This window comes from Zeugodacus cucurbitae, chromosome 6 (assembly GCF_028554725.1).
Source record: "Zeugodacus cucurbitae isolate PBARC_wt_2022May chromosome 6, idZeuCucr1.2, whole genome shotgun sequence".
Taxonomy (NCBI): Eukaryota; Metazoa; Arthropoda; class Insecta; order Diptera; family Tephritidae; genus Zeugodacus; species Zeugodacus cucurbitae.
Window position 1 is genome coordinate 12,568,446 of NC_071671.1, and position 15,644 is coordinate 12,584,089.

A 15,644-nucleotide genomic window follows, 5' to 3' on the forward strand; every position below is an offset into this window, starting at 1 on the left:
CGGTAGTCAGGATTTTCAAAAAATCATTTTTTTTTTCATTTTCGTTAAGTGTAATATCTTAAAAATATACTCTGAATATTTGATGTTGATCCGTTAGTTACTTTTCGAGTTATTCGACGAATAACAAAGAACTCTAGAGCCTCCAAAACGCTCTGGAGAAACTTTAAATGCGTTTTTCTCAAAACTATGTTCTTTGAACTGGTGACAACTGTAACTCAGAAACCGCTCAGTAGATTTTAATGAAATTTATAAAGCTTTCAGAATACATAATAAACACAAACATGAGCGAATGATTTTTTTATATTCCAAAATTTCGATTTTTAACCAATTAACGTTGATTTTTCCCGAAAACCTAGAAAAAATTTCCTGAGGCCGCCATTTTGTTAATTTTTGAAAAAAAAAAATCAAAAAATAGCTTCGATCGGACCCAGGATTACCTATTTATAAAACTAATTTTTCTTATCCGATTAATTTTAGCTGAATCACCGCAAGAATTTTTTTTGGAACTGGGTCAACACAAACAGCTATTATTTTGGAAATTATATATATTTTTTTCTTCAAATTTTCGTGACTTCCAACCAAAATATTGTGTAATAATAGCAAAAAAAAAAAATACTGAAAATTATATTTTTTTCGTGTCTCTGACTACTCCTAACCCCTTAAGAGATGATGGATTCTATATAAAGTGCTACAACTAAGCCACGAAATGCGATCCAACGATTCACTACAAGGAGGGGCATCTAGCTATAAATTTTTTGTGGAAAAATGGGCGACGAAATTTTGAATGTGCAAAAATGTAGCGCTGGAAGTGTGCCATCATTCATCTAAAAATTGTTGAATTCGGACCAAAACTTTTCAAGACCTCTGTGACAGTGGTTAATTTTTTGTTATATTAATAATAAACATAATAATAATCATAATCATAATACTTTTTATTTCGCCGGAGAGGGGGTAGAAATGCCTTCCGCATCATCAAAGCTGCGTCGCAGAAATCGTATGTGTCACTTGCAGGTCACTAATTATTCGATTTGACCTGCAATGTCACTTCAAACCGTAAAAAACTCAATAAATTTCGGACGGGGATTTTGACTCGGTTAATGACCTTTGGCCAAGATTTATTTATATTTTCGTAGTGGTCAATGATGACCTTTCGCCACTTGTTTACATTTTGGTTGAGGTCAATGACCATTGGTTGGGGTTTGTTTACATTTTGACCAAAGGTCATTGATCTCTACTAAAATCTAAAAAACAGACCTTAGAGGTTACGTGAAGTCAAGTTTACATTTGTAGAGGTCAAGCGAGGTCAGATTGGTCATAGTTTCTTTAAATGAAGTGTCACATGAGGCCACTACGTCGCTGAGTTGATGGTCAGTTATTAATTTAGGTTGGTCTCCGTTATATTGAACAAACCGACGTGAAAACGGACTGAATTAATTTATGTAATTTATAATTTTATTTTATATTTTAATAATTCAATAAAATAAATAAAATCGCTTGAGCAATATGTCTTTCAAAATTAAAGAAACATTTTATTGAATGAATATTTTACATTTCTCAACGCATAAGTTATTGGGTATATGCAAAATAACAACTGATTTAACAAATTACATATTTTGTAGAACTAAATGTTAATATTAAAAACTTCATATGGTATAAAAAAATATGTATGTATGTATGTAAATACACATAATTTAGCACGCGTTGGAGTGAAAATAGTTGAAATATGCATTTGGAATTTTCGCTTTAACTTCTGCGCCGACAATGCTGCATTTTATGATTTGAATTTGTATGCACTATTGGGTTATTTAACGTTTTAACATTTACGCGTATACGTAAATAAGTAGGCACTAATACTAATTTATATTAAATTTAACTTGATATTTTTGTGCTGTAAAAGTGGGAAGCATTTTGAAATTCGAGTTTGATTTGAAAATAATACGAAATGTGCACTCATCGTTAACCATGAATGGTTAAAATACACACCTAACTTATAGTAAATAAATATATATGTATACATGAAAGTGATAAGATTAAGTTATTGTAATATAAATTAATTAATATAATTGTAATGTAGTAACTAACTTAAAATGATGTTTCGCCGGGATACTCGCTTATGAGCAGTTTTCTTGAGCGCAAGTAGCCATCCACTTGCTCTAAATTCTCTTTGTTTGCTGACGCCGTCGTGCTGTTCTTACTACCTGGCGCAATGTCGCTGCCGCTTGGCGCTGGCGCAGCCGCTATTACAGGAGTTTGTGTGTGCTTCTCGTATTCGCTGTTAGCAGCACGTTTACGTGCATTGTTCAAGGCAAAGAGCCGATTGCGATAATAGGAATTATGTGGCGTGCAACATTTGCTGCCAGCTGTCGTTGTAGTTTGTTGCACATGCAACGCATCATTTTTTACTTTAGTAGGTTTCACGACGTCTATTGTTGACACTTCATCATCGGGTTCATGACCATCGAGGCAATACAGTAAGCTAGGACTCATTTGTGAGTCATTCAAATCTTCAATGTTATGTGGTGAACAGAAATCATCGGGTTGACTAGAGAACGACGAGTCAACGGGACTAGCGGTGAGCACGCTGCGACTGCGTAAATATTCTCTGTTGAATGTAAAAAAAAAAATAGGACACAGTTATTAGGAAACTGTAATTTAGATGCGAGCGCTTTACTCACTTAAAATGACTACTCAGCGCATCCACTTTCTCCACGCTGCGTTCGTCGTGTTTCAGCGCCGTCAAGACGGGTTGACGTGCACGCATCAACTCTGTGTAGCTTTCCAACGTGGTGGCATCCTCGCACTGCACATGCGGCGCTGCAGCTATTTCGTCGATTTCAGTTTCCGTGAAGTCGGCGCTGTTACGGCTATGTCTGCTCTCCTCCTCGTCCTGCTCGCGTAAACTGGAGTAGTCCGTTGGACAAATAGTCTGGTTTTGATCGCCGGCACTGTGTGTGGTGGTGGTGAGCACCATAACGGGTTTGCGTGAGCGTGGTGTCATTATCGATTCCTAGAGCAAAGAAATTGCACGAAATATTTTAGTGAAGGCAGTTAAAATTAATATTTGAACTACAAATGTTTCATGCGCTACACTAAATTTATTTAAATTTGGCATGCGCTCCTCACCTGCATTGATTTGGGCATGCGCTGTGTAGACTTCGTTATCGGCGACATTGAGCGCCTGCCGAGCAACAATGATGGCGTGCTCGTTATCAACTCCATGCTTCTGTAGACGCCACTCTGTTGCAGCAAGAGCTGCTTGTGATAGCGTGTGGTGCTGTTGTCGCTCGAATTGCTATTGCTACTTCTCCCATCCACTGTGCTAATGCCAATGTCATGCACGGCTGTATATGCGCTCTCGTAATTATCTTCCTCCTCCTCCTCTTCCTCAACATCATCATCCTCTGCTGACTCATTCTCACTATCGCTGTCCAGCTGATCATCTGGGTTGTCTTCGAAAGTTTCATCGTCCAGGTCCTCGACACTCTCGCTCGCCGCAGTGACTGTTGTTTGTTGCTCTTCTTTGGCGTTCGCGCCCACTTTCGGCAGCTCATCGTCGCCAGCGGAACGTCTACGCAACGTAGAGGAGACTGTACGTACCAGCCGCTTCGTTGACTCTGGTGTGGCAAAGGAAAACTTCAAATTGCCCATACTTACACCTTTCATGAGTTTGCGTGTCAACGAACGGCTGCCGCTGGCATACTTTGAAGCGCTCTCCTGCGCACCACCATCAGCTTCACCGACGTAACTCAGATTTGGCTCTGACTTGTAGCGCGACTTGTACTCCGCCGAATTTTGTTGTATGGGTGTGCAGGGATTCGAGATCTCCTCAATGTGCAAGAGATGCGCGTCATCCCAAGCAACGGTTTTGCGCGCATCTGGTGTGGCGCAGTCCGTGTGCGCCGCCAGCTGTTTGGCCGCATGCGTAGAGAACTTCAGTGGCGTACAGCAATTTGCATCCCAGCGTGTGGCGAAACGGTTTAAGGCGCTGGGAGCCACATTACTTTCGTCCGAATTCTGACGACTGACGGGCGCGGAAACGGAGCAGTCGTACTTCGGCACTGGTGCCGGTGGCAAACCATCGCTGCTGGTTGATGAGAGGGAAGAAGATTCAGACACTTCGTCGCTGATATGGTGTGGAAGTGTCAATTTGCGCTGTTGCGGTACAGACGACGAGTGCGAAAGCAATGAATTGGATGAGATCGATTTATGTAATGGATGTTGTTGTAGTGATTTCATGGCAAACGGTGTGGTAGACAATGAGGTATTTGATGATGTGCATGAGGAGGTTGGTGTGTTAGTGAGCGTGCGATTATTGGCATGCGTAGATTGGGTAGTTGTTGTTGTTGATGATGAAGATCTGATTGGTGTATTGGCAACCGAGTAGTTGTTGCTGATTTGAGTAGAGGCGGGACTGCGGAATAGTACCCGCATTTTTGGATTCTTGTGTGTATTTGCGTAACTTGGAGTCTATTCGTTTTGTTGAGGAAATATTTTTTAAGAAATAGGTAGGACAGCACAAATGATAGAAATAAAAGAAAATAACAACAAAAATGTACATGCGTTTAGCACAAAAAGCAAACAAAGCTAAAGTTAACAAACAAACTTACTTCAATGCCAGCTGGGGTTGTTACGTTGGTGGTAGCTGGACGTTTTGGTGTTCTTGATATGAGACTTTTATGGAAAATGTGTTTCTTGATAGAGTCGCCGATAGATTTGGCGCTGCGCGACGCATCTGTGCCCTTCAAACGATTCATAACCACCAATTGGAGCGGTGTACCTGCCCCAAAGGGAGACAAATTAAAGCGAAATGCTTAAAGCCAAACACCAAACAAGGCACTTACCCTGTCCATTTTGTTTGTTGAACTGTTTAATGAGTCGACGCTTCTTGGAAGACTCGGGCAAGCTTTGTATGTGCGCATACAGTTGCGCCAACTCCGTATCTGTATTGTTGGCAGTGTGCGCCGCCGCTGTTTTCTCGCGATCCACAAATGTATATACCGTATTCACCGTTGACATGTCCGATATGGACTCATCGAGTGTTTGCTCCGGTGACATGGTCTTCTTACGTTTACGTTCCACAAAGTAGGCACGTATGTCTGTTGATAATTTTGCGGGCATTTCGAATATCTCCTGCCCTTTGCATACCATATAAGCGATTATGCTAGACATCGTTTTCGATATATAATGTAGTGCTTCAGGCGGCAGGTTGCGTGGACAAATGAGATGTGGCGCGAAAATTGTGGCCAAATTTTCTGGTGTCATTTTATTTTCATGCTCATGCGCAGCCACGGCATGTAGTATTTCTATTATATGCTGCAGTAATTGGCGATTTTCATCAGGTAACAACAGCAAGAGTAACTGTATGGAATTTAGCAAGTGTTGCTCACGCTTAATACGTTCCGGATTGTGTGGACGTGTCAAAGTGCCTGTACTGCTACTACTGCACGATCCCGAGCCCAGACATAGCGGCGCTATTTGTTGATGTGCCGGGTAATGAGCGTCAGTGAGCAGTGGTTCAGGTAAGTCGGCCAAATAACCTTTGAATACGGTAGCACAATCGTGTGCTGAATAGCCACCACCTTCCAAATCGAGGGGTTTGTCATTCTGAACCTGCTGACGTAGCTCATTTTGTCGCGATGCTGAGCCCGTTTTGCGGAAAATGCCTTCTTGTGTTAAATCTAATTGCAATTATAAATAATATGATAAATATGTGAAATTAGTGACTGAGCTGTTTTATTTACTTTTTTCCAGCATTAGAAAAGCTTTCAGCTCCTTAAGATGCATTAAAAACCCAGGGTTAATTTGCTGGTGCAATGCTTCCACGGGACTATTCTCGGCACTAACAGAACCTTTTGAACCTGAGCTTGTGCACGCCGACGTTGCATGTTTCTGCTTTTTAGATAAGCGATTCCATTTCTTCAGCTTTCCTTTATCTTCATAAGCAATTTCATGGCATGGTAAATCAAACCTATAAAACATACATTTAATTTTTATTACATTTTAAATGTAAAATATATTTGGAGTTATGCACTCACTCGTCTGTGTTCAAATCAAGTTCAAATGACAGATGCATACGCACAAGCGATTTGAATTTCTCATAATTTAATTTACGCATATGCGTTGCGATCTCTGCGTCCGAGAGTCTATTTAAATTCACATAATCAAAATCCATTGTGTTGGAAAAGTGCCAGTTAAAGCAGCTGCGCCTGTGCGGGTGCTTCAAATGTATATGGGCAGCGTTGAACAACGCCTATTTGGTGTTGTTGTTTTGCACTTTTACAGAAACAATTTATGGCGAAAATTCTTCAACCATATTTTGTAATAACTTATTTAAACGATGTGTTTGTTGTACACGATTTCAATGCGTTCATTTTGGCGTGATATATGCTATATTAATATTGTAAAAACTATGTACCAAATTAGCGTAAAATTACTCGAATGAGCGTGTATAAAATTTAAGCGAACGCAGCGAATTCCAACTGAACCGCTGACATTTAAAATATGAAAATTACAACAGTGCCAATAAAACTGTGATGCAAATATTTTTGAAGACAATGTAAATGTCTTCATTTAATAAACAGACTGACTCATGTGAAATGTTTTCCAACTTTTTTCAAAATTTAATATGGTTTTTTATATAAAAAGATTTTAAATTATATTTATATTTCTTATATCACGCTGTTATATTAGCTGATATTATTTTTTATTAAATTTTTAGTTTATTTCATTTACAAACTTTTTAATGCACAGTGAGGGAATTTTTGTTCTGGATGGATGAACTCATGTCGACTAAATGGAGTTCATACCAAGTTCAACGTTCATAGATCAATTGTACATATTACTTGGGGAATCAGGGCAATTGCCATCGATTTCAGTTTATCTGTAACAACTGGGACATCCTAGTGAAATCGTCAAAACAATATAACAACATCTTCACCATCCTACGAGACACTGACGTGGAGGGTTCATCCCTATATAGAAGATAATTAAATTAGTTTTTACCATTCCCTTAATTTTCTTTCATAAAACTACCATCTAAAATCAGCGATTTAGTAAACCTTTCCGAGCCTCGATTTAAATGTTTCGAGCGGAGACCTCTGCGGTGATAAGACTTCCTCAAAAGTATTTGAATCAGCTGATATCAATTTCTGCCTATTCGCTAAGAGAAAATAATTCAAAAGACTTATTACGCTGCACTCCTAGTCAGAAAGATCTCTCGGCGGAGCAAGTGGACCACTGATGGCCGAGGTTCTCAATCCGAAGACATTACAAGCTTATCGACTTTGCAGTGTCCTGTGATTTCGCTGTGGCCTGGCACACAAACATGTCGGAGAAATAATTAGCTTGGAGCTATTACTAAGGAAGTCAGACTCTCCACTACTAACCTGAAGCGTACTCTCATCGAGCTCAATTTCAGTACTGTCGTTCTGCTGTTGAAGTGAATGGACACCTCTCTGAAGAAGACCGCACTTCGTATCATCCATCACTGCCTGAAATTAAATAATAAATGAGAAGTGGAAATTGCCGAATCCTTTGAGGAAATCATAATCAAATCTTAAATGTTTTAACTTAATTGTACTGCACTCAACCTGTTGTTTTCATACAAAATGTTTTCCTTAACCACCTGGCAAGGTGCAGAGACTGCTACCGAATTCTGGTTGCATGCCTCAGAATCTTTAACACGCACATGCAGTTACATACAGAGTCATAAATTTTGCATTTCTGCTTGCCTTCCAGGTGCGACCACTAAAGGTATGTACCACATGCCACCAACACTTGTTAGCAGAGCTGGATTCAAGAAGATGAATGTGCTCCCCCGCACATCTACAGACAGTGTGTTCCACGGAAAAAAGGAATTTTGGTAATCATAAATTTTACGAGTGCACTCTTTGTAGATATCTACATGAATATATATCCACGTGTTATTGTGTAAATGCAAGTGCTGCTGCGGAAGGTCAAATATCTGACGGGTAAAGAGTATTGCTTACACCAACTGACAGTAAGGTTGATGTGGGGGAGGTAGTATATCGAATTTATGTTCGCATCATCTACTGTTGATCCATCATTGAAAAATATATCTATCTATATATATTAAAGATTGCAAATAGGAGTGTATTTCTGCTTTGCGAAATCTTTACGTATAATCCTTCAGATGAATAATATGGTTTTGCTCGAGTTCAAAGATCATTCTGATTGTTCATGTAATTTATCCTTTATCCAATTTCTAGAAGGGAAATTGCGTCGCGAAATCACAAAAGTCCTTGCGCAAACGTGGTTCTCCGGCCAGAATTTTAGTCGAAGATAAACAACAAAATATTTCATTTAAACAACAACAAAGTATATCAAAGGTACCTATTTGAAAAATATATTATGAAAATTTTATATAAAAATTCGGAAATCTCACCCGTTGATGTCTCATCTCCCATGACGTGTTCAAAAACAATGTCTTTCCGTGTACAGCATAACTCATTATTAGTTCATCCAAAATCAATAAACCAATAATATTTCGTTAGTACATGGGTGAATCTCGTTAATGAATGAAGGAAATAATGAAATATTAAAATTTTAATTTTTGACTGACAGACCATCGAAGTGGAGGTCTCCCTCTTCCTCGGCTTCCACCAGCGGGTGCTGCATCGAACACTTTCCGAGCTGGAGCACTTTCGTCCATCCGAACAACATGACCTAGCCAGCGTAACCGCTGTCTTTTTTATTAGTCTGCGATGTTCGCCGTTACTAATGTTTAAGGGACCGTAAATCTTCCGCAAAATCTTTCTCTCGAAAACTCCTAGTGCCGTCTCATCGGATGTTGACATAGTCCACGCTTCTGCACCGTAAAGGAGGACGGGAATGATGAGGGACTTGTAGAGTTTGGTTTTTGTTCTTCGAGAGAGAACTATACTTTTTAATTGCCTACTCAGTCCAAAGTAGCACCTGTTGGCAAGAGTGATTCTGTGCTGGATTTCGGGCTGGCATGGTTGGTGTTGTTGATACTGGTACCCAGATATACGAAATTATCTACAACTTCAAAGTTATGACTGTCAACAGTGACGTGGGAGCCAAGACGCGAGTGCGCCGACTGTTTGCTTGATGACAGGAGATATTTCGTCTTGTCCTCATTCACCTCCAGACCCATTCGCTTCGCCTCCTTATCCATGCGGGAAAAAGCAGAACAAACGGCGCGGTTGTTGCTTCAATATCATCAGCGTACGCCAGCAGCTGTACACTCTTGTCTATTTAGCTCTGCAGCTCGTATTATTTTTTCCAACAACAAGTTAAAGAAGTCGCACGATAGTGAGTCACCTTGTCTGAAACCTCGTTTGGTATTGAACGGCTTGGAGAGGTCCTTCCCAATTCTCATGACAGAGCTTTTGGTGTTGCTCAACGTCAACTTACAAAGCCGTATTAGTTTTGCTGGGATACCAAATTCAGACATCGCTCCTTTTCGTGCTGTCGAAAGCAGCTTTGAAATCGACAAAAAGGTGGTGTGTGTCGATCCTCTTTTCACGGTTCTTCTCCAAGATTTGGCGCATGGTGAATATCTGATCCATGGTGGACTTTCCAGGTCTAAAGCCACACTGATAAGGTCCAATCAGTTTGTTGACGGTGGGCTTAGGTCTTTCACACAGTACGCTCGATAGAACCTTATATGCGATATTGAGGAGACTTATACCACGGTAGTTGGCACAGTTTGTGGGGTCTCCCTTCTTATGGATTGGGCAGAGCACACTAAGATTCCAATCGTCAGGCATGCTTTCTTCCGACCGTATTCTACAAAGAAGCTGATGCATGCACCTTATCAGTTCTTCGCTGCCGTATTTGAATAGCTCAGCCGGTAATCTATCGGCCCCTACCGCTTTGTTGTTCTTCAAGCGGGTAATTGCTATTTGAATTTCTTCATGGTCGAGTAATGGAACATCTATTCCATCGTCATCGATTGGGGAATCGGGTTCGCCAACTCCTGGTGTTGTACTTTCACTGTCATTCAGCAGGTCGGAGAAATGTTCCCTCCATAATCCCAGTATACCCTGTACATCGGTTACCAGATTACCACCTTGGGTTGTTCTATTTATTAAGACAAAAAACAAATTTTGAAATTTGATCGTAAATTTGAAACTGTGTTTTCTTATCTCTATTAAAAGTCTAAAATATACTCCTGCTTTGACGAAATAAATGTACATTTAACAAAGTCTTATTTCGGGTATCAAAAATATTATATGTTGGCTATATACATATATGACCTAATCTTATAATATTCTTTGAACGTAATTAAGTCGAGTTTTATCGAATGATGCGCAACATCTCTATAAAATAATTTTCGAAGTTCCACATAACGTAAATTGTAAGTTATGGCTATAACTGTGAACCGCTAAAACGGTACCTTAATAATAATTCCACATTTCCCCTTCTAGACAAATGCAATGTTGCCCATAAACGCCAACTAACATATCATCCAACAGCGCATAACGTAAAAATGTTAACCAGCTCTGTTAAAATGAGTGACCGAAGAGAGGAGAGTACGCGTACAATCCACTTTATGGCGAGCGGAAGGACATTTTCGAACATCAGAAATCACATGCCACAGTCTGTTAAAAGTGCACTTCGCTCTCTGCTCTGCGCTCTCAAAGTACTGAAGCAGTTACGAACGCTTTTAAGAGTTATGTATGCCAGGACTCGGTAAGTTCCACACATTTTTATTAATGCATTAATCCATACACAGACATACATATGTACGCATGCTTATAAAGTTACAAATTTAAACATTTAAGCGACCCACTGCCAAAGTCACGGATACTCAGGTGTAGTGGCATTTGCGCTGATGTGCTTGTGTGTTATCCCCTTTTTGGTTTGGTTATTACACACACACACACACACACACATATTAAGTGAATTTTCATGTGTATTTTCGATACGTTGAGCCCAAATAGCTGCACTTGTAAATGGCAACACAGAGGCGCTGATATTTAGAGCGCACACATCGATACACACTCGCATTAGCACGTAAACGGATAGTAGTTTATGCGTGCTGTGCTACATCCACACATATTTTCCGTTTTTGCGCTACTTCCACCAGCCACCAGCCATGTTTAGTGCAGACATTTCACAAAGGTGAGCGCACTTGGGCGCTGCTGATGGCTGTTGGCCGTGTGAAATCAATTGAAACTTGCTGGAAAACGACTTACGAATGGCCTATCAAAGCGAAAAGGGGGGCTTGCTGTGCGTCCTTTCATTTATTTAGTTATGTGGTGTTCGTTTGGCGTTAGGTTAGCGGTATGTAGGTCAGGTTGTAGGTTGTAGCAGGGGTTGTGGAATTATGAATATTTTGAGGTAGGGCAGTTATGAATGTGTTTTATGAAGCGCGCCGTTTTGCCCGTCATTTCAACAATGTTCTATGCAGTAAATGGTACTTTTGAATGGCAGGGAGCTTATATTATTAATTTTCATTGAATTCTGAGAAAGCAAATTTATTGATATTCAATAAGACAACACAAAAGATTGTGTATTGTCTTAGTTTCGGTTAGCAATCAATGTCGAACGCATGTAACTACTTAAAGCGCTATTAGTCGGTATTTATTTCACAATTTTTAAGATAAACGATGAGTTCTTAAGACTATTCATAATAAGTTTGTTGACAGACAGAGACCAGTGTAAAGTGTTGGAGGAACATATTCTTCGTGAGTTTGATTGATATGCATAGCTTAAGTATTTTGTGAGATATGTATATACAAACTCTTAAGAAGTGGCGACACTTTTCTATAATTTTACAACCGCAGTTGCCCTTCCCTACTTTGTTTCAAGTCTAAGTTGTTCAGCTTAATTGGTACTATATTGGTTTTCATTGAACGCCATTTTGTGCGCGTGGCAGTGGTCCGATTTTTTCCCATCTACTATACCAACCTCCTGAGACTGCCAAAGAATACGTTTGTTGAAAGAAGTTTAAATTTGTACAAACATAAAGGCATCTGTTTTCAACTCCTCTCGTCATCTATATAACTATCTCGATTAACTTTCGGTCTTGCAAACTACATTAGCAAACTGTGTGATGATTATTGTTGATGTTGATGTTGATGTTTGATGTACAGCTAAATATTAATTTCTGTCCTCATATACGTGTCTTTTTTTACATAAAAGATGATTAAAAACAAGAAAAAACGTTAACTTCGGCTTTACCGAAGCTAATATACCCTTCACAGGTGCATTTCTTTTAGTAACTATGTGTTTAAGCAAATCTAAAAGACGTAAGAAAAGTAAGTAAAAAAAAATACTAAATCCTTTCAGCCGGGTTGTTTGCTAGACACATTAAGGTTATATAGTTAACCGATCTGAACAATTTCTTCGGAGATTACATTATTACCTTAAGCAATAATCCATGTCAAATTTCGTAAAGATACCACGTTAAATGCGAAAATTTTTCCATACAAGCCCTTGATTCCGATCGTTCAGTTTGTATGGCAGCTATATGCTATAGTGAACCGATCTGAACAATTTTTTCGGAGATTAAATTATTTCTATAAACAATAACTCACACCAAATTTCGTGAAGATATGTAGTAAAATGCGGAAGTTTTCCATACAAGCCATTGATTCCGATTGTTCGGTTGGTATGGCAGCTATATGCTATAGTGAACCGATCTGAACAATTTTTTCGGAGATTAAATTATTTCTATGAACAATAACTCACACCAAATGTCGTGAAGATATGTAGTAAAATGCGGAATTTTTCCACACAAGCCCTTGATTCCGATCGTTCAGTTTGTATGGCAGCTAAATGATATAATGGTCCGATAGCGGCAGTTCCCACAAATGAGCAGCTTCTTGAAGAGAAAATTACATGTGCAAAATTTCAAAACGATATCTTAAAAACTGAAGGACTAGTTCGTATATATACAGACAGACAGGCGGACGGACATGGCTAAATCGACTCAATTCAACATACTGATCATTTATATATATATACTTTATAGGGCCTCCGACGCTTCCTTCTGGGTGTTACAAACTTCGTGACAAACTTAATATACCCTGTTCAGGGTATAATAATAATAATTGCATTCGACTAACTTGTCATATATATGTTAGTTACATAGTAAATATGCCAGGAAAGTTTTCGAACGACCTAGACATTTTTTTGAGTGTAGAGAATTTTGTTTTTGTGATGTGTGTAGAGAATCAACTCTTAAATCTTAGCGTCGAAATTTCACGTCATTAATTAAACAATGCTAAACAGACTATTTTAGATATCTTGTGAGGAATTAAAATAATCTTGGGTTCCATATAAATTTTGTATAACGTGTAAGAGACTGCTATTAGTTTGGGCAAAACAAAAACACAGATATATGCCATTTGCAATACCAATTATTTGGACTGAACTAAAGTATCATGAAAGTGATAGTTATTTTTATTTAACTCAAACAAAAGACATTGCAACCATGTTCAAACACACCGCCAAGTATCCAAGTTGACCTCCGGCAAACAGATTTATTCTATATTGTGTCGAACTTGGTGTGACAAAGCCTCCCAATCGATGATAATATGATACAGGACTCAGCGAGACAAAAATTAAAGAATCAAGTAAGGAAGGGCTAAGTTCGGGTGTAACCGAATATTTTATACTCTCGCAACAAAAGTTGCTAAAGAGAGTATTATAATTTTGTCCACATAACGGTTGTTTGTAAGACCTAAAACTAAACGAGTTAGATATAGGGTTATATATACCAAAGTGATCAGGGTAACGAGTAAAGTTCAAATCCGGATGTCTGTCTGTCCGTCCGTCCGTCTGTCCGTCTGTCCGTCCGTGCAAGCTGTAACTTGAGTAAAAATTGAGATATCTTAATGAAACTTGGAACACGTGGCACCCTGAGGAGGTTGCTTTCGAAAATGAGCAAAATCGGTCCACTGCCACGCCCACAAAATAGCGATAACCAAAAACACATAGAGCTATAACTAAGCCATAAATAAAGTTATGAAAATAAAATTTGGAACATAGGATCGCATTAGGGGGGGGGGGGGGGCACATTTGAAAGTAATTTTTTTGGAAAAGTGGGCGTGACCCCGCCCCCAAATATGTTTTTTGTATATATCTTGCAAACCAATAAAGCTATATAAACCAAACTTTCTGCAGTCGTTTCTTTTAGCCGTTTCCTTATACAGTCCAAAAATGAAAGATCGGATAATAACCACGCCCACCTCCCATACAAAGGGAGGGTTTCTCACTAACGAGAAACGTCAGGAACACAAAATTTCACAGAAATGATAGCAGAAGGAAGCTGCACACAGATCTTTTTACAAAATGGAAAATGGGCGTGGCATCAAAAACCATATCTCAGGAACTACTCGACAGATTTCAATGAAATTCGGTATATAATATTTTATTAACACCCTGATGACATGTGTGGAAAATGGATGAAATCGGTTCACAACCACGACTACTTTCTTTATAACTCAATTTTGAGTTCCATCTGAATCCTTCACTTTATAATATATACATTAGGAACCAATGATGATAGCGAAATAAAACTTTACACAAATACAGTATATGATCTGTGGCATCACTTGTGTCAAAATTGTCGAAAGCGGACTTTAACTTTTCAAGGCCCCAGATATCGAACATGTTGAACTCAGCGCCTAGTGTTAAATTTTACCCGAAAATATGGGTAAATCTCTCAGCTAATTTAATGTAATTCAGAGGAATTTGTTTTCTTCCAATAGTGTGTCTCTGTTCCAAAAATTATTAAAATCGGGTCACAACATCTCCTAGCTCCCATATACCTAATTATAGGTTTTTCAAAAATTCGTTGGGCTTTATTACGCATATATGTATTGGTTAATATGTGATATATCTTAGCAAAATTAAGTAAGCGTATAGTATTGGATATAGTGTCCCTTGCTGGTGAAATTGAATGAAATCGGTTCAGGAATTACCTCAGCCCTCATATCTATATATGACGATTTTCGTTATTCTATTAAACTTTATGCCGAATATTTATTTAATTTGATAAAATTTCTTCAAAAAATTGAGAGAGTATAAAATGTTCGGTTACACACGAACTTAGCCTTTCCTTACTTGTTTAACTTTATTTATATTATATAATACACAATTGGACCAACATATTCGTCATATATATTGTATAAAGTCCATTGAAAGTTTGTGTTCGATATATGGGGCCTTACAAACCTATGGTCCGATTTCAGCGATTTTTAGAATGGGGCTGCCACACTATAAACATAGTATTTGGGCAAAGTTCTGTACCGATATCTTCACTAGTGCTTACTTTATATATTGTAATGTAAACGATTCAGATCGTCTTCAAAGTTCTGGTATATAGGAAGTAGGCGTGGTTGTGAAGCAATTTGGCCTATTTTCACAACATATCTTTGGGATGTAAGGAAACTATCACAAACCAAGTTTCATTGAAATCGGTCAAGTAGTTCCTGAGGTATGGTTTTCGACTCATAAATGAGCGACGCCACGCCCATTTTCCATTTTGTAAAAAAATCTGAGTGCAGCTTCCATTTGCCATTTCTTATGTGAAATTTAGTGTTTCTGACGTTTTTCGTTAGTGAGTAAACCCACTTTTAGTTACTTTCAACCTAACCTTTGTATGGGAGGTGGGCGTGGTTATTATCCGATTACTTTCATTTCTGGAC

General features: G+C 38.7%; 1 protein-coding gene across 2 annotated transcripts; it reads right to left on the minus strand.

Annotated features, from left to right (window-relative positions):
* Positions 1-1,504: 1,504 nt before the first annotated feature.
* LOC105218465 (uncharacterized) lies at positions 1,505-6,509 on the minus strand. Of its 2 annotated transcripts, none has more exons than XM_029044301.2 (7): positions 6,036-6,509; positions 5,742-5,968; positions 4,842-5,678; positions 4,608-4,777; positions 3,124-4,152; positions 2,676-3,007; positions 1,505-2,602 (listed from the first exon to the last, which is right to left on the minus strand). In XM_029044301.2, exons 1-7 carry the CDS (start codon positions 6,170-6,172, stop codon positions 2,083-2,085), a joined length of 3,252 nt encoding a protein of 1,083 aa, XP_028900134.2. In that variant the 5' UTR covers positions 6,173-6,509; the 3' UTR covers positions 1,505-2,082. The 2 variants fall into 2 exon arrangements, with proteins under 2 accessions (XP_028900134.2, XP_011192366.2); XM_011194064.3 differs by having other exon boundaries at positions 3,124-4,467; positions 6,036-6,508.
* Positions 6,510-15,644: the final 9,135 nt, after the last annotated feature.